A 20,983-nucleotide genomic window follows, 5' to 3' on the forward strand; every position below is an offset into this window, starting at 1 on the left:
TGAGTGGTACTTTCTTTTATCAACTCCAGAGGGAGGAAAGGTAAAGTTGATCTTGTTGAGATTTGAATTCTGGGTGTAAAAAATGAATACTACAAGGCATTTTGTTCAGTTTTCTTACAATTTTGCCAATCCACTGCAATAATAATAATAATAATAGAGAGGTGAAAATCAATAGAGGAATCTTCCAGGGGGATAGTGTATCCCCACTGATCTTGGGAACAATACACATGCTGGGAAATAGTACAGAAAACAAAGTTGGGGTATGATTTAGGAAAAGGCTAGGGAAAACTGAACCACTTGCTATTCATAGACGACTTGAAGCTGTTCCACAAAAAGTAAGGCAGAACTGGATAGCCTAGTCCAGTCTGTGTGAGTTTCTTGAATGATATTAAGATGGAAGAAGGGGACTGATAAGTGTGGAAGACTGTTACAACTAACATCAGTGAAACTATGTAACTCTGTCATATGACAATGTTGTAAAAAGTTGTCATTATTTGGTAGAGAGCCAGCCTAAATTCTTTACTACACAAGCTAATTTGCTGTGCTAGCTTCTCAAGTTCATATTATCTTCAAACTAATAGGGAATGTATTTAAACATGACTTTCATTTCCATTCAATTAGGCTTTGTGTAATAAAAAATATAAACTGAAATGTAGCTTAGATAGCAATAATACCTCTAGTTGGTTGTTGTTTGATAAATATTATTCCAACTAGAATTGGTGGCTGTGAAATATATGTAGAAGTGTGTGATTTTAATAACAATATAAGCAGGGGAAGTATAAATACAAACAAAAGCTACAGAAACAATGTTTTAACAATAACAACATTTTCAAAGTGATGAAACCAAAAGCTTTCCAAGATTTCATGCATTTTTTTTAATACTGAGGGCATTAACACACACACACACACACACATCTCTGAAGTCGATCATTAAAGTCCAACAACTGGCACTGATAGCATAACAGTCTTTTTCTTACAATCTGAGTGTTTACTGACCGGGCTCTTCTCCAACCTGAAGTCTTTAATTCACTAACTACTGAGTCAACAAAGAAACCACTACATGACTACTCAACTTGCTAGAAATATAGCTGCTAACTGAGCTAAAATGTTACTTATTGTTTCCAAAAAGGAAGGCCACATTAGACAATGACGTCCTAGATATACAAAAATATAGCATGGTCATGGTTGCAATATATTTGATCATGGGTTTGCTCTGACACGGCTGATATGAGACTAAACTTCTGTATGCTCAGTAATACAGATACAGTTAAATACTTGCTAGCATAGAAATGCAGCAATGCACAGCTATAAACTCAGTAATACACAAATACAGCAATGTTCAGTTAAATACTCAGCAATTCAGAACTATGTATTGATCTTAAAAAAAAGAAGACAACTTCAGGCCATCATTTTTATCTCTAAGCTGATAAAACTGATCATAGACAATCATGTCTTATAACGCCTTGAACCACTTTCCCCACTCAACAACCCAATCCCAACAAGGGTCCTTAAGTTATATTCTCTGAAGTTCTAAGTTTCTTTCAACCAATGAAGAAATCTTTATGCAGTCACTGGACTTGCTAAGAGTAGCAACTAAATCTTCCTTAACTCACATTTTACTATCTTAAAAGAAAAGTTTGATTAGATATTGTCCTAATTATACAAAAATGTAGGATGGCCATCGCTGGAATGCCTTTGATAAAAGTCTGCATGTGGGGGCTAAACAACAACCACAATGATGATCTAAATTTCCAACATCACACATTAATAATATTCTCTTGCTCTTAAGAATTCCATAGAAAAGTAACATCATTTATCCTTGATATCAATTAACAAAACAATCTAGTTTGTCTTCTTTAGGAAATTTGGTAAAACTGTTCATCTTTGAGCTCAATCATACATTATGATATGGACTGGAATCTTTTTAAGAAGTTGCTCTATTGCACAACTAGTCTCAATGGTTCCTTTTCAATACCCTAAAGCACAGCCATGCCTTCTATATTAGCAACATATTCACCAACATCTTACAATTCAAAAACTATCATGAGCCAACTTTGCCTTTCTTTCATCTCCCTAAAATTACTGAAATAGTTCGCAATAATATACTTACTAATACTCCTCTCTCAGTATCAATTATAAACTGGGCTTCATTTAGTTACCTGTACACCTCTTCTTGTATCAGTAATATACTGAATTTGATTCAGTTATCTATATCACTCTCCATGTACCACTAATATATTAGGGCCAATTCAATTCCCTGCATCTCTTTCTGTACCAGTAATATATTGAACTTGCTTCAGTTATTTATATACATATAAAACACAAAGAAATATAACAACTTACACTTTAATCCTGAGTTTTGGTCGTGGAATCTTATTGGATGAATTGGACTGTGATGTATGAATAGTTGTGGGTATTATCTGAACAGGCCTTTCACTGAAACCCACTTTTGATGGCAGGTGAGTATGTCGATGATGATGCTGCTGAAAGTGTTGATGTATTGCTAACGGGATTCCCACACTAGGGAGCTGATTGCAACGCGCTGTAGGAGACTGCAGAGTCGGGTCATTACCAAAATTCCTTTTCAGAGCACTTTTTTTGGGTATAAGATTCAAGTTGGGCTCACATGCTGGTATAGACTCAAATGTTTCTGCTCCTGTTAAATTATCATAGTCATCTGCTGATGGACTTTCGGCACTGTTTTCATCCCTGTCGTAGTCTTTTGGATGGCATCTAAAAATACCATGACCCTCATGTCTTTCATTGTCTTTCCGAGACCTCATATTGTTACGCTCATTTTGGCAGCTATCTCCTGTAAACAGTAAGGTGGTACATGTACAACATTTGAAACATTAATTATAACTGGTGTGTCTGTGTGTGTGAGAGAGAGGGAAACAGAGAGACAGACAGGAAGACAGTAAAATAAGATAGTTTGAACGATGTACTTTTGATGGTAATGACAGGCATGTCTTTGACTATAAGCCTGCTTGATCAAGCTTGTTCTATTTTTTGGTAGTGCAAATAACAAGCAGTCACTCAACATGTAAGAAATAGCAGCCAAATCACTTTCAAATAAAAAAGAAAGAACACATTGGATAATGCAGCCCTATAAAATGTCTGAAGTCTGCAAGGGATATCTCAAAATACATTAGTTGCAACACAAATGCATATGATCATAGATTTGTCTGCCATATCAGGACTTGCATGGAGCCAAGCAGAAACTATTAATATCATTGGAGATGTTAAATTTGCTTAACTTTGAGTTAAACTTCAATCACTGATCAGATTACACAAAAAAGTTCTTCAGTGCTGTAGTTTTAAATTTAATGCTAGCTAGGTAATATTGTTTTAATATAATTCTAATTTAGCAGTATGGTCTTAATACAATACTTGGTGCCATAGTTTTAATATAATACTAACTTAATATTCCATGTGAAAGAAGAAAGTCATGCCACATTTTAAAAATATTCAAGTTTTGAAGGAAGTAATTTACTCAAAAAATGTTTGTCAGAAGTGATTAAAATGGACAGCTTCCCTAGCAGTTAACTAGAGTAGTATATGTGTGTGTGCGTGTGTTAGTATGTGTGTTGTTGATGATCTTCCAAAGATTAACAACAATAAACTGACTAACAGTTTGAGAATTACATATCAACGCCATCATTTAAAGTCCATGTTCCATACTGGCATGAGTTGGACAGTTTGACAGGATCTGATAACTCCAAGTACTACAGTGTGAGTAGAAAGGACATCCAGCCATAGAAATCATGCTCTGGTTTGATTTCTATGGTTGGATGCCCTTCCTAATGCCAACCACTTTACAGCATGTATCAGGTGCTTTTTCCATGCCTCAGCACTAGTGAGGTCACCATGCAACTAACAAAATCATGATTCCTGAACAGAATGATCTTATGCTAAAAGATGAGGGTTAAAGCAAAAGGAGGGTCCAGAGCAGAACAGATTACTTGCTGTAGAGAGCCTGCATGGCAACTTAGATTTCAGAAGAAAGGGTGGGGTGTGAGTTTAGACCAATGCATGCGTGTTTTCAGCTTTTGTCTCTGGTCTGCAGGATTCTTTATGTGAAGTCATATGTTGAAACAAATTTTGTTATGTCTAGGGACAGTCATTATGCCAATATTATTAACACACACACACTGGTTCAATTCCACTTCTTTATTATTAGTTAATTGGTTAAATATCCAACTAACTAATTGATTATTTGTTTAATTTGGTCATTCAAAGCTCTTTCATTGTTACTTGCAACCTTTACAATGACTTTTGACTTAGTCTGTTATGGAGGCCACTTTTGCTTGAGTTTTTGTTGCGTGCGTGTGCATGCCAGTGTACATGTGTGCTCGCATATGTATGTGTGTATATATGTATTCTGTATGTGTGCGTGCTTGTCTGTGTATGTACAGGGATTGGACAAAATAATGGAAACACCTTAAAATTTCAAACAAATTCATCTTAATGGGGTAGGACTGCCTTTGGCAGTAATTACAGCTTGAATTCTATGAGATATGGACTTGTACAAAGTTTGAATTGTTTCCAGAGGAATTTTTGTCCATTCTTCAGTTAAACAGTCTCCAGTTCTTGTAGTGATGATGGTGGAGGATATCAACTCCTTACTTGTTTTTCTAAAATGCACCATAAATGTTCAATAAAATTGAAATCTGGGGACTGTGGTGGCCAGATAAGATGTTCAACTTCACTAGAATGTTCCTCGTGCCATTCAGTAACAATTTTAGCTGTGTGAATTGGTGCATTATCATCCTGAAAGATTGCGTTTCCCTCTGGAAACACTTCTGCAACCATAGGAGGAATTTGATCAGATAGTCTTCACTATTAATTCTGCCATGAAGAGAAACCATTGGGCAGGCAGATTTCCAAGTTATAGCTCCCCCAGACCATCACAGATCCTCCTCCATGTATAAAAGTCTGCGTCAAATGCTTCTTTTGGCTGTCTCCACACATATACTTGGCCAGTGATCGGAAGAAAACATGGTAAAGGATGACTCGTCCAAGAAAATAACATTCTTCCACTGCTCTAGGGACCAATTCTGTAAGTTTTTACTCCACTCTAATTGCTTTGCAACATTTGCTTTTGAAAGTAGTGGTTTTTTTTAGTGCAGCCCTCCCGTGAAATCTGGCTTTGTGCAACTCTTGGTGAACAGTTTTTGTGGAAACTGGGTTCTCGGGGTGGTCATTAAGCTCTGCAGTAACTTTGGGAGCTGTACTTTTGTGATCCTTTCTAATAATTCGTATAAGAGTCCAATGGTCCCTATCTGAAAATTTTGGTTTTCTTCCATTTTCTTTCGATGAGGAAGTTTTTCTTTCTTTCTCAAAGGCTGTCGTTACTTTCGAGACAGTACTTCATGATACACCAAACATTTCGGCTGTTACACTAGTGCCTGCCATACATGAATCAACAATTTGACCTCTTTGAAGATCCAATAGATTTGTCATTTTAATGAATTTTAATTACCTTTTTCTAATGATATCTGAAAAGAAATAGCAATTTTAGCAAAACAGAATAAGCAACACTAATAATAAATCAACAAGCATAAAAATAAACAAGCTTTTGATGGTTTTATAGATATTTCAAAATTATGATGCTAGGTGTTTCCATTATTTTGTCCAACCCCTGTATGTGAGTGTACGTTTGCTTCCTTGTGCATGCATGCTTTAGTCTGTCTATGCACATGGGTTTGTGTGTATATGGATGTGCACCTGTTGTGTATGCATGTGTGGAGCGTGTGTGTGTATGGTCATGTGTTTCTGTCTTCTTGTGTATGTGTGTGCAGGTCCATACTACCTTCCTATGCATGTACGTACATACCAACCTATCTATCTTTCTACCTACTTACTTATCTATCTATCTATCTATCTACCTACCTACATAATTAACTAAGCAACTAACAACCTACATAACTGACCTAGCCACCTAAAGCCTATCTACTTACCTATCAACCTACCTACCTACCTATTTACCTACTTGACTGCCTACTTATGAATGTACCTATGTATGCATGCTGTGTGGGTGGCATATGTGGCACTGGGGTATCTCTACTTTCTATGTGTATTTCCTAATTAGTATAGGTAATGTTTCATTTATGAGGACATACTCTTGTATATGTCTAAGTGATGGGTCCTTTGGGTGTTTGGACAAAATGTGATTCAGCCCAGTGTGCTGCTATGTTGGTCTTTGGCATGTTGATAGAATATGGACGACTGTTTCTTGTCCTTATATTTTCTCCAGTGCTCGCTTAGTCTCTCTGCTATACTCCTAGAGGTCTCAATGCATGCCATGTTTCTGTCCTTACAAACTCCTTCCATGCACCTTATGTTGAAGACTATGTTCCTAGTTTTACAGTTAATACTGGAGTTAAACTTACATACTACACAGTTCTCATTAGTGCATGCAGTATTTTCAAATACAATAATTGTGATCTGATGGAACTCTCTGGCTTCTCAATGATCTTAATGTTGAGTTTAATGTCATTCAGAGCATTCCTAAATCTATGGGTTAATTCTCCATGAGGAAGGTAGGTACATAGGTTATACAGACAAACACAAACATACACCCACACAAAAGCACACATACACACAAGGAGACAGAAACACATGACCATACACACACACTCCACACAGACACATACACACAGACATATATAGGGCACACATGCATATACAACAGGTGCATGTGCATACACAAACTCATATGCAAAGACACACACACACAAACACACAAGCACGCAGACACATGAATACACAAAATATATACATACACACATGCATACACATATACACACATATACACTGGTACATGCACACATGCATGTAACAAAATCTCAAGCAAATGCAGCTTCCGTAATGGACTAAGTCAAAAGGTTGCAAGTAGCAATGAAAGAGATTTGACAAACAAAAACAAAATAAACGACTTACTGTTTAACCAAATTAAACAAACAATTGATTAGTTAGTAGGATATTTAGCCAACTGACTAATAATAGAGGAGTGGAATTGAACCAGTGCATAATGACTGTCCCTAGATGCAACAAAATTTCAAAAGGTTTGTTTTGTAGAAATGAAACTTGAAATATTAGGTCATCAATAAACAACTCGATTTGTAACATAGACTTATTATTATTGTTATTGTTATGGACTAGTTATTAAGGTGTTGCACTCATAATCACAAGATCATTGTTTCAATTCCTAGACTGGATGGTGTATTGTTTTCTTGAGCAAAACACTTCATCTCATGTTGCTCTGTGATCACTTCGACACCTGACACGTAGTACACAGTGCACCTATTCAGACAACATCGATTTGATGGAAAGAGTGAGCTAATGTGTGGCATGAACATTTGATCACTATAAACAAATCATGTCTGCAAGTCATTTGGCAAAAGCTGAAAACTCATATGTTGTCTTTGACAGAAAAGTCTATCATCATTATTATTATAGTGGATTACAATGGCCATATGATCAGAATTTACCCTCAGAGAGAGAGAGAGAGAGAGAGAGAGAGAGAGAGAGAGAGAGAGAGTGTGAGAGAGAGAATGAGAGCACAAAGATGATTAAATATTTCTACTCAGTCTTATATATTTCACATACTTAACCATTCCCCTAACACCTGATCCTAAATGCAATGACAAAAGTGTAGTGTTAAAGTAATTATCCAGTTAAACTAAAATGTCGATATTAGACTCCTTGAAGAATTGTTGGCAGTCACTTGTTTAAAATTCATACTTTCAAAAGATAAATAAGATTAGTTCAGACCTGGAAATTCCAAAAAATCAACCTGGGGATCTTCTTCTCATAAAAGTTAAGAATTATTAATAGACATTAATAGAGTTAACTATTCAAGTTGAGAAATTCATAAATTTGCCAGACTTGTTGGAACTGATAGCTTTTCTAATATCAAAAGTTTCCAATGTAGCTCAATTGAATGGCAATATGCAAGAATTTAAACAAATTCTAGTTTAAAGGATGAAAGGAGATCTAAATTATCTATTTAAATATGATTTCTAAAGAATTGTTCAATTTGATATTATTACTGTTCAAGTTCAAGTGATATGGTTTCAATTTCTCACAGTAGCCATTTTATTCCAAATGCCATTGAGTAAATTATGAACATCATATAATCTCATTCTCCAATTTACATAAATATATAGCCTAGCACTTGTATAAGAAATAAAATGTGAAGAATCAGACAAGCTATGTGGTTATGGTGATACTCTGTTGATTAAAAGTTTTGTATTGTCTTTCAGGTAGAAAAAGTACATGACTTTGCTTACATTACTGTGTTGGAATAACAACTATCTATTCTAATTTACAGTAGGGTGATTGAAATTAAGGCAGATAATCTGCTAGGAAAATACTTGTTGGAATAATATACTGGTGCCCAAATTTTCACTGCCCCCCCCCCCCCACTAAAAAGTAGATAGCTTTAAGTGATAGCAGGTAATGAAGCAAATCAAACAATTTAGATAAGTGTTGACCAAATGATAATAATAATTTTGATATATGCAATTAAAATATAGCATGCATTGATTGTATTTCACTGAGGTCAACTTTGCCTTTCCTCCTTTTGGGGTCAATAAAATAAGTACCAATTGAATACTGGGATAAATCTCATCAATTTACCCCCAACTTCCAAAATTGCTGGCCTTGTGCCAAAATTTAAAATTATCATTATTACCATTTGAAAGATATTAGAATATTGTCTTACCTGAATATGCATGATCATGAGAATCAAGCTCTATCTGAAGATGCTGTGGCCTCATACTGTCACCAGTTAAACCTCTATCAATAGTATCATTAGGATGATCAGGAGGTTCTTTTGTCCGTGGATACATGGAAATCACAACGGGACGGACCTGTGCAGCAGTCACTGGAAAACACCAAATAAATATCACCCTTTTAGTACTCTGATTTACAGATACAATATGTGGAGCACCATATGTAGCACTTGCATTACAGTTAGTACTACTTTCAAATACAAGGTAATTAGGTATCATGATTGTTGGTAAAAATCTAAAGACAAATCTCCATATATTTTTATAAGCATATACATCTATATATATATATAGATATATATATATATAAAACTGAGAATGTATGTGTGTCTTTCTGTGTTTCTGTATGTGTGCATCACTAAAATTTGAGAACTGCCCAACTGGTTTCATTCAAATTTTACACATGCCTTACTTAGGGTCCATGCAGTGTCATGGGCAAAAAAAATTTTTTCAACTTCTTGCCTAATGCGAGCCCAGAACAATCTCTTATTTTTTACACTGTTTCAGTATTACTTGTTGAAAGTGAAACAATAACATCTCTGCTGTAATGTGAGATAATACTTTCACTATTAATAATTTCAATATGTGTATAATGTATACATAATGAAACTATTAAAACTGACACTATTATATCACATATATACATGCATATACATATATCATCATCATTTAACGTCTGCTTTCCATGCTAGCATGGGTTGGACGATTTGACTGAGGACTGGCGAACCGGATGGCTACACCAGGCTCCAATCTGATCTGGCAGAGTTTCTACAGCTGGATTCCCTTCCTAACGCCAACCGCTCCGAGAGTGTAGTGGGTGCTTTTACGTGCCACCGGCACGAGGGCTAGTCAGGTAGTGCTGGCAACGGCCACACTCAAAATGGTGTTTTTTATGTGCCACCTGCACAGGAGCCAGTCCAGCGGTACTGGCAACGACCTCGCTCATATATACATATTATGTATATATATATATATATATATATGCATGTATATATGTGTATATACATCTGCACATATATGTATGTATATATAAATGTATATATATATGTATGTTTAATATATGTATGCATGTATATATGTCTATATATATGTGTACATATGTAGGTATATATATAGATTTATATGTGTCGATGTATATATATATATATATATATATATATATATATAGATTTATATGTATATATGTATGTATATATATGTGTGTAAATATATTTATATATATATATATTTATGCACATCATCATCATCGTCATCATTGTCGTTTAACGTCTGCTTTCCATGCTAGCATGGGTTGGACGATTTGACTGAGAACTGGTGAACCAGATGGCTACACCAGGCTCCAATCTGATTTGGCAGAGTTTCTACAGCTGGATGCCCTTCCTAACGCCAACCACTCAGAGAGTGTAGTGGGTGCTTTTACGTGTCATCCGCACGAAGGCCAGTCAGGCGATACTGGCAACGGCCACGCTCAGTACACATATATATATATATATATATATATATATATATATAAATAGCGGCGTACGTACACCTTGTCTCTTGTGTGTGTGTGTGTGTGTGTGTGTGTGTGTGTGTGTGTGTGTGTGTGTGTGTATGTATGTATATATATATATATATATATGTATGTATGTATGTATTTATGTGTAGGTGTATTTCTATATGTGTGTGTACATCTAGGCTTACAAAGAATAAATCCTGGGGTCATTTTCTTCGACTAAAGGCACTGCTCCAGCATGGCCTCAGTCACATGATGGAAACAAGTAAATGAATAAAAGAACTATGTCATTTTAACCCCAAGCAATGCTGGGTACTTCTCCAATTGCTAAATGTCCTTTAAATTTGAAATCTTAATTGTTGATATGACATGGTATGTCATAAGTGTCTGTATATTGTGTTTTCTGTCAATTTAGTTATAAAATAAACAGATTAATCAACGGAATACAGTGTCTGCAAGTTGATGAGTACCTCATATATATATATATATATATATATATATATATATATATATATATATATATATATATATCCTGTAACATATAATTGCGGACCAAGTGTGTGTGTGTGTCCCAGCACTGCTTGACCACTAGTCTGTTTACGTCCCTGTAACTTAGTAGTTCAGCAAACGAGACTGATAAAGTACCAGATTTCTAAAGAGAAACTCAGTTATAACCCACAACCATCATTCAGTTCAAGTAGCACCTGATTTATCAATGTAACACCACTGTACTAAGAGATACAAAGTTACTTCCTTTGTTTAAACATCTACAATACGTTCACACTTTCCATTTATCTCCTGCCAATCTTTCTCCATTCCAGATCCAGCCTGTTAAATACTAATTTTTAATTAATGTCCTTCCTATTGATATGTATCTATTAGGCACTTCTTTTCTGCCCACATTTCCTCTTACAATCTGCAACAACACAAATTAAATACTAATTGTCCCATTTTAAATCAAAGAAGCCAACATGACTGCTTCTGCATAGTTGCTTGGAACTGTTAAGAATAACAGTTAACCTCCTTCAATCTACTCTTACTAACTACCTGAAAAATAGTTAAGACACAGTGAATAAGATAGTCCTGTGATCACAGGTCTGAGCCTAGGGCTAAACTACAATTACTACTTCAGTCAGTCATCCTTCTGTCCAGTTTATGAGAATATAAAAATGCTATTGGCCTTCACAATTCTCTTTAGACTGACTGTAATGCTGATCCAGACAGATCTATAATAAATAACTACAGACACTAAATCTCCAACTCTGCTACTACTATAAGAATAACAAGACATGATTAAAGGGAAAAATTTTAAATAGATGCTTTTTTTTTTTACTCACCAATATGTGTGTGTGTGTGTGTGTGTGTGTATATATATATATATATATATATTATGACAATTGAAAAATGAAGGGATAAAAAAATAATTTGTTTTTCAACATCTACAAAATTCTAATGTTGCTAGCATGTAAGCAATAACAGATGGTCACATGTATAGTTATGAATTATTATTTATTAAATAATTATAAAAAATTAAATAAATATAAACAATTAAAAAATATATATTATTAGTGACAAAAGAAAATTGTTAAAAGAAAAGCAAGAGATATATGTTAGAATGAAGCAGTTAGTGTAAATAAAGTGTGTCTGTGCATTTAGAAGAGAGAAAAAAATAAAGTGTATGCATGTGTGTATTTATGAGAAAAGAAAAAGAGAAAAAAAAGAAAAAGATATGACAAAATGGCAGAAACCCAAATTTTTTCCTTTTTGTGAGTTTTTAAGGAAACTATTATAGCAGAGCAAATATAGCAACTTCTAAAATAAAATGAAATACACATGATAGATATCATTTGGCTATTTTAAAAAGGAAAATGAAAAAGGAGAAAAAATATTTGCAAGATATGTTTTTTGAAGGAATATTTACCTGTAAATTAAATGTAACAAAGAAGGAGTGTCTGTTTGTGGACTGGCACCCCAGTGGGATGGTCACATAGACAGATCCAAAGATAGACAAAAATGTAAATATACTTGGAAAACTGGAAATCAACTACTTGATTAGTGTACATGAACCAAAATGTGGAAAAACTATTTAGATAAGGCTAAACAAAATACAACAAAGAAACAATATTGTATTTTAATATAAATTTTTAATCTGAAGAGAAACACAAACACACACACACACACACACACAAATATATACATATGAAATTAAACAAATGAAACAGGAACAGAAAATTATGCAATGAACTTCATTAACCAACAGGTGTTTCTACTATAAGATGCAGTGCACTCAGAGCTGACTGCCTGTACATCACCTTATAACACCCTTCCTTGCACTTCATTTTTTGAAGCTCCAAAGAAGCTATAAGGTGATGCACAAGCACTCAAGTGTGAGTGCACTGCATCTTATAACAGAAACAGTTCTAAGTTATTGAAGTTCATTACATAATTTCCTGTTTCTTTGTCATTTATTTAATTTCACATTATGCTCTGTACCGGACCACTACTTTATTCTGAAGCATATGTGTATTGAAATCTAACAGCAAGTTATCAATATTGCTATACCTAAGTGAAACACTGAATTGTTTGTTAGTGTGTGTGCGTAAGTATGTATGTGTATGCATGTATGCAAGTATATATATATATATATATATATATATATATATATATATATATATATATGTATGTATGTATATGTGTGTCTCTTCTGTTTTTAATCATTTAAATTTTTCCTCTGAAGAACGAGCTATTTTCTAACAAAGGTACAAAGCTTCATCTTTGAAATGTAGATAGTGAAAACAATGCCACATTCTAAACCTGAGAAAAGTATTGCGTAGTTTTATTGTTCCACTTACAGATTGTATTTGTAATGTGCAAATTGGTTGATTTCTTTTCCAGAAAATCCAAGCTTATCCAGACTGACAGTTAGGCATTTACTTACAAAATCATGTGCTCCAATTATTATTGGTATGCATGCATGTATGTAGGTAGGTAGGTAGATAGATAGATAGATAGATAGATAGATAGATAGATAGATAGATAGATAGATAGATAGATAGATAGATGTGTGTGTATGTGCATGTATACACACACACACAAGTGAGAGCGCATGACTTAGTGGTTAGAGTGTTGCACTCACAATCTAGTGATTGTGATTTCAATTCCTAGACTGGGTGGTGCATTGTGTTCTTGAGCAAAAAGCTTCATCGCACGTTGCTCTGTGATCACTTCGACACCTGACGTATGGTACACTGTGCACCTGTTCGACAATGTCAATTTGATGGAGAGAGTGAGCTAATATGTGGTATGAACATTTGATCACTGTAAACAAACCATTTGTGCAGGTCATTTGGAAAAACTTGAATGCTCATACATCAGCTTTGACAGGACAACAGGAGAGTCCATCATACACGCATATATATATATATATATATATATATATATATATATATGTATATATATATATATATATGTATATATATATATATATATGTGTGTGCATATATATATGTATACATGTATATATACATCTATATACATGAGCTTTTTTCAGTTTCCATCAATAGAAATATATATAATATATATATATGCATATTTCCATCGTCTGACAAAGAGGACTCAGTTGTTCAATCAACTGAATTATCTGCTCTTTGATTTAACCTGCAAGTAGCTGAATATTCTACAAATATATGTACCATTAGCATAATTCTCAAGCAGAAGCAATGTGACACAGTGTATGACAAAGCTGTACCTTTTGAATTACCCCCCATAGGAAAATTCCCCCCCGATGACAACTATCACCTAGGACAATTACCCCCTTGGTTAATTACCCACTTTTCAATATATTAAGAAGTCTTAAATCATCATCTGTTGTCCTCAGGGGCAGTTATTGTCCATGGGGAGTAAATGTTCTAGACTCTTGAAATGTATTATTATTAAAATGGACATTTGATATCTTGTGAGTGAGTAAAACTACAAGTATTTCAGAGGCACCAAAATAAAATGTATTGAAGTGTTGAGAAGATTAGAAACCAGAAATATTGGGAAGTAGGATATGGTAGACATGCAGAATTAATTTACAGAAAAAAAACAAAAAAACAAAAAAAAAAAAAAAACAAGCATGAATAATACAAGTCTGAAAAGTAATCCAATTTACATCAATAATGTCATCATGATTCAGCTGAATTCCATTGGGAAAAGGAAACAGAAGGGAACAAAACTGTAAATTGTCAGGTGACTGTTCAATTAAATGAATATTAGTGTAAAATTTATTACTTTGCAATCAGCTAACAGACATAGATAAAGCTGTAGTGGAAAACATCAACATGTAAATCTGAGAGGAAAGGAGATTTGAAAAAATAAATCAATTTATATTTTTAGACATAATTTTAAAACAAATCTGCTCAATTCATTTTTTTTTTGGAGGGGGGGTACATGTAGAGCAATCTATTAGAAAATAATACAGCTTGGCTAAAATAAAAGCATGGTTTACAAGGAATATTTGTTGAACAACTTCAGATATACTGTTATATTTGGTGAAAGTACTACTAAAATTAAAGAGAAATATGAAATATATTTAGATATTTAGCAAACAGTACATAAATATTTAGTTAAGGTATTTTAATAAAAAGTTAGGATAAGAGAGAAAGAGAGATTAGGAGAAAGAGAGAGGAAAAGAAATAAGAGATAAGCATTTGTAAGTGCCAAGTGAAACAGGGAAGAAGAACAAGCCTGAAGCTATTAGGTGAAGACATAGCAGACCAAGCTTATTGAGTTTGAATTTAAATTGAAGAACAACTGGTACAAAGAATGTTGAATGCCAGGCCAGTGAAGAAGACATTATTATTCCATGTTAGAGATATAGCCAAAATGATAAGATGGAGAGATGTTGGTCTCAGGGACAATTACTGCAGGTTTTAATCTGAGTACAGTATTATCTGGCAATTGAAAGTACCAATATGTTGGAAGTTATATATCAAAGAAGAGAGAGAGAGAGAGAGAGAGAGAGAGAGAGAGAACTGTAAAGGAGCCTCAACTCTGATGTAATGACAGTAGAAAGGAAAAGATGACATAGAAGTTTGGAGACAAATAAGTGAAAAGAATAGGAAAAAGAAATTGGAAAGGAATTGAATAGAAGAAAATGGAAGATAAAAGAAGTTTAGATAAAAGGGAAATCCCTGCAGAGTAGAGTGAAAGATTCTATGAGTAAAGAAACTCTTCATTGAGTGAATAGAGGATGTTAACATTGTATGGCAGTGTAATAGACTATTCCAGTATAGTGAGGTGGTGATTTTGTAGTCTGAAAGCCATGGAATATTGAATAAATTCTTGCAAACTGTTGATTTTGTGTTCTTAAAAAATTGCCATTGGATTTTTAGCAACAGAAATAGTTTCTATTTGTTCTAAACTGAAGGAAAGACCATTAAAAGTTCTTACTGGATATTTGAGAAAGAGGAAACTTGTGTAATAGCCTGCTCCATATCACTCATTTTATTTATCTGTCTTACATTCTCTAAGTTAGTGAATAGATTGACAAAAGAGTTTTAATATAAATATTAATGACCATCTCTTTTTATAAAATTTCTGTACAATTTGAGACATTCAAATTTACAATGAAGAAATGGACTACTTTTTAACATATTAAAAACATTTCTGAAATATACTGTAGAAATTTTTTACACCTTAATTGATTATTAACACTAAATTAAATCTATTTATGTAAATAATATTATATATATATATATTATACAGATTAAAAAAAAATCAGTCAGCCATGCTATAAAATCAAGGAAGCAGACAAAACATTGATTTCACAATATATTAGTGTTTATCTTTTGTATATTAGTATGTTTGTCAAAATTTGTTAGTAAGGCATGCATTATTTTGAAGCAATCCAGTTTACAGCTATCTGAAACTTGCTCAATCTGTTTTCAATGAAGCCATAGTCAGACTGTCAAAGGTATGTTGCAATAGTATTGTCACCTTGTTTACAGTAGTAGGTAGGAATCCTTCAATTTTATGCTTCAATTCCAGAACAGAAACAAAACATATCAGTGTTCCATTATTACATTGTTCTTACTTGGTTCATAACTACTCTGCTTGTTGATAAAGACATCCATTATTTTGCGAGTGCTAAAGAGAGGATATAAATCTGTGACTATAGACAAAAGCCCAAAATTTATCCATTTAGTTAATTGACTGTTAACAGCAACAGATATACACCACTTTTAAATTGTTACTCTTACAAAATTTTCTTTAGACAATATTAATATAATAATGAGGCATTCGAAGAAAAATTATAACTAATATGTAATGATTTATTTTTTAAGAATATCTTTGTTCTAAACTTCATTAGCTGTCTTGCTCAAAATATAATTTAAAATATATCAGACCACCTGAATATTTTAGATCTTGTAAGCAGATATAATTAATTAAATTGTAATTTTTTAATGATTGTTTTTAACTAGTTGTTAGCATAATTAATTAGTCTGTGGCAAATATTTTATGCCTAGTAATTGATGGACAGAAGGGAAATGACAAAGATTTCAAGTTGGCAGAAAACTTGGACAGGAGAATATTAGGGTGAAGAGAACCATTAGATTTTGTACTAGTGTCTGCATTTCTGATGAGGAAGAAGTCCCGAGCTAAGAACACATGATTCTATTATGCATTTTAAGAGTTAAAGAGACCACATAATGTAGCCTGGTTAACAAGATATGTGTTTAGAACAATAGTTTAAACCATTTAGGACGGTGATAGAAATAAGGTCAGATTGACTGAATCCATTGAGTATTTTCATTTACACCAAGTAGGTGTCTTGTCAAGGCCTATTTACTTTCAGACCACTTCACTTTCTCATGGCCATTGAGCTTAGATCAAAATCAAGATGTCTAGTATGATGATGAGCTGCTTTTCTGCCAACCCATGCTAAGTGATATATTAAAATAAAATGATCAGATATTAAAAGCTGAAGTGCAGTAGAATAAGCTACACATTATACAATTATCTACTTATCTCATTACAGGAGTGCCACTTCGTTTCAGAAGCTCATAATTTTCCAATAATTTTCCAATAATGAGCAGTTTTGTTTTTCTTATTTAGATGGATAGTTTATTAACACTAAGTATATTAAATACTTTAAGCTGATGTATTGAAAATGATAAATATAGACACAAAGAATCAAAGAGGCTACAAGGATTGTAAAAATTAAATGTTAATGTTTTACACTAGGATAACACTAGACATTTGTAGTAGAGGGTGTATAGTCAACATATGTATATTACTGATACTTTGTTTATCAACCTCTGAAGAATGAGAAGTAAAGTTAACACTGACCAGTACAAAATGACAACTCAATATTTGACTGGTATTTATATTACTGATGAGAAAAGAATGTTTGGACCAAGAAATGTAAAGAAACATAAAGACTTCAAGGCACAGTTTGGCAGGATGAATTTTTGCACCTTTACCATTCTTATTTATTAAATGGTAAATTCAAGAAGTGAAGAACAACTACATACCAATTAAAGATGGTGTAGATCATGTTAAAGATTCATCTTTTAAGGCAACACAAGACAGTGACTTACTATTCAAACTTTAGAACTTATGAGAAATATTTGACTCCGTATCTCAGCTTGCTGTGTGTGTGTGTTAGAGAGAGAGAGAGAGAGAGAGAGAAAGAGCAATAACTATATTGCACTAATGATTAAATAATAATACTAAAAATTAATAGTGAAAGGTTAGGTAAAATGCTATCAAAATGCTTATTTTTAAACATTTTAGGAGTAATTCTTTTTGTAAGCTGGTTTGTATCAAATATTTCAATAAATTTAGATAGTCTCCTGAATTTTTTTGACCAGTTGTTCTTTCCATTAGTACTGTGTGCCTCATTTTAAGTAGCAAACTCCCTTGGTAGGCACTCTAAAGTAATGAGATGGAAGGCTCTCGAAGTTATTTACTTACTAAGAAAATGAAAAAGAAAAAGCAAACAAGCAAAAAAAAAAAAATTGTAAAGATTAATAGTGAGAAAGATTGAAAACTGGCTGACATATTACTTAATGTTAAGTTATTTATTCCATGGCAAGAGACATAACCTCACTATATGCTCTGGTGTACTAATTAGTAAATTTTGATATCTTAAAAAAATAATAAAAAGCAAGAGAAGGGGAAGGAGAGTGATAGAGCTATGTGTATTTTTAGAACTTACCAACTGGTATAGGATTGTTGGAAGAAGAAATAATATCTGTATTAAGGGCAACAGTATTATTATTGTCTGTGGGGAATGAAGACAGACCAGTAATCACATCTTGAGTACCATTATTTGATGACTGAACACCATGGAAATTGTGCACAGCCACCGTTGATACAGCAGCCATGCTCTCAGTGGTTTGGGAATACGAAGAAAAAGAAATGGTAGGCAAAGGTAAAGTCTGCACCACCTGGGGGCTTATAGCTAGGTCTGAAGAGGAATGGCTATCTGTAGTGACAACGGTGTCCCCACATCTGCTGGTGGAGATACTGAGATTAGCCACTGCTAGCTCACAATCACCTGACGACGACGATGAAGCACCTACTTCTTCTGTCTCTGTCACTGAATCTGAAAACAAAATGGTAATCTGAGTCTGGAGATATTTTAATGTTTTATTCATTTTGTAAAATTGGAGTATTTGGAACATTAGAGTAAAAAATGTTTTGTGAATTCAAATAAACATGGATTAAATTCACACACACACATATAAAATAGATTAAACAATTTTCAAAAAATCAAATTATGGAGATAAATTCAAAATATAAACATAAAAATACAAATATAAAAATATAACAGAAAATAAATATATAAAAAACCTTCAGAACATTACACTTATACACACACACATATATATAAGTGTGTGCATGTTTGTGTGTGTAAAAATTATCTACTGTCCACTTTTCCATGCTTGTTAGAGACTTTCTACAACTGGATGTATTTCTCCATAACCAAACATGTTTTCAAGGAATCATGGAAGACTAAAAATGGACAATCTCACTTGTATGGCAATGATGTTCATTTATAACCATCAAGCCACAAAGACACATGTATCTCTGTGTTATATCATTAGTTTGATACAACTTGTCTAATCATTACTGAATTGCTTATTCTTTATTTTCATACATAATATATAAACATTAATTGTTTATTCCTTATTTTACAGCTTTGATAATAAGTGGTGAAAAAATTGCAATTAGTGCCATTTTATGCTACCTGTGGAAAAAAGGACTGAGTACAAGGGCAGCAATAAAAGAAATTAATGAAGTGGAAAGTCCAGGAACTGTTAATGAATGTGTGACAAAGATGCTTCGAGGAAGGTGGGAAGGTGACATCAGTTTTGAAAACAAACCAAGGTCAGGGAAACCTTCTGCTGTGAAAAAGGAGGTCTTGTTTGAAGTGGATGAACAACAGCCAAGCACAAGCACTCGTACATTGTCTGCAGAACTTGATCCTTCACAAAGTACCATCAACTGACACCTCCATAAGCTCAGTCTCACACCATCAGATTAACATATTTTTCAAGCCATGGTTCATTTCCTGCATGGATTGAGGTTCAACAATGTGGATGAGATTGAAAACAGGTACAAGGAGCTTTTTGGTACAAGCATGGAATTGAGCTTCTGGCACAACGATGGCAACAGACAATAGAATATGACAGGATGTATTTTGATGAATAAATGCTTTTCATAAGTAATTTGTTTGGACTATCAATTAAAGCTTGAAATATCAATTAAAGTTTTTGATTTAACCTGGTATATATACAAAGTAAAAACAAAATAGATTTAGTAATTTTTTTTGTTTGAGTTTTGATGATGAGTATTCAATCAAAAGAACTTCTTACTCATAGACAGAGTATTCCACAGATGTTTGTACCTTGAATGTAAGCCTTAAGAAAAGTTAACTTAATACTGTGAGACAATAGTAGCCCCTTTCAATTACATGTACAGTCCATCTGATGGGCTTCTAAAGAATTTCCACTAGTCTAGTTTCACCTGCAAGGCCAACGTCAACTCAAGGCTACAATCTGGCATCTCCTGACCTAGAAGCAAACTTCTTAAGCACTCTATCATGTCTGCCCACATTCATACATGCACAATGATGTTAAGCTCCACATTCACTTAGTGTTAAGTAGAACACCTACTTATCATATAACCTTCCCAAATGATTTGGTACCTACTCTAAGGATTAGGTGAATTGTGACATTTAGAATACAGAATGTTCATAAGACACAACAAAACATCTAGAGTAGATAAGTACATGGTGAAGGAAATCATTAAGTATTGTTCAACCAGCTAGAAAAAGCAGCCAGATCTCTCTACTGTTTCATAAAAAGAAAAGCATACAGGCCAGTGTAAGTCCTAGAAATACAAAATGTTTGGATGATCATGAATGAAATACCTATGATAATTGGTCTGCTAACAGGGACTAAATAACAACATGAGTTTACATCCTATGACCTGACTGGTACACCTTATCCACTAGGATATTTTCCTTTCATACATCACATAGATTTCATAAAGATAAGTCTTAAGTGCTTTAATTAGTTTTGAACTTAATCAAACAGAATAAATTTTAAAAATCCAGATTTTGATTTGGAGGTTTAAAAATATATTTAAATTATCAACCAAAAATCTTCAAATATAAAACTGATCATGACATCAAATTGGT

At 33.5% G+C, this 20,983-nt stretch overlaps 1 protein-coding gene across 16 annotated transcripts in view; it reads right to left on the reverse strand.

The window, feature by feature from the left end:
- The window catches only part of LOC106869710 (phosphatase and actin regulator 2), a 372,706-nt gene that overhangs the window by 51,313 nt on the left and 300,410 nt on the right, over nucleotides 1–20,983 (reverse strand). For 10 of the 16 annotated variants that reach the window (XM_052970517.2, XM_052970519.2, XM_052970514.2 and 7 more), the window contains 3 exons: nucleotides 18,494–18,883; nucleotides 8,729–8,890; nucleotides 2,344–2,812 (listed from right to left, as the gene is read on the reverse strand). In XM_052970517.2, coding sequence (XP_052826477.1) covers nucleotides 2,344–2,812; nucleotides 8,729–8,890; nucleotides 18,494–18,883 — 1,021 coding nt within the window. The remainder of the gene's footprint in view (nucleotides 1–2,343; nucleotides 2,813–8,728; nucleotides 8,891–18,493; nucleotides 18,884–20,983) is intronic. The other 6 variants (XM_089358127.1, XM_089358129.1, XM_052970522.2 and 3 more) reach the window with 1 other exon arrangement.

Source organism: Octopus bimaculoides, chromosome 9, assembly GCF_046866305.1.
Source record: "Octopus bimaculoides isolate indiv1 chromosome 9, ASM4686630v1, whole genome shotgun sequence".
NCBI classification, from domain to species: domain Eukaryota; kingdom Metazoa; phylum Mollusca; class Cephalopoda; order Octopoda; family Octopodidae; genus Octopus; species Octopus bimaculoides.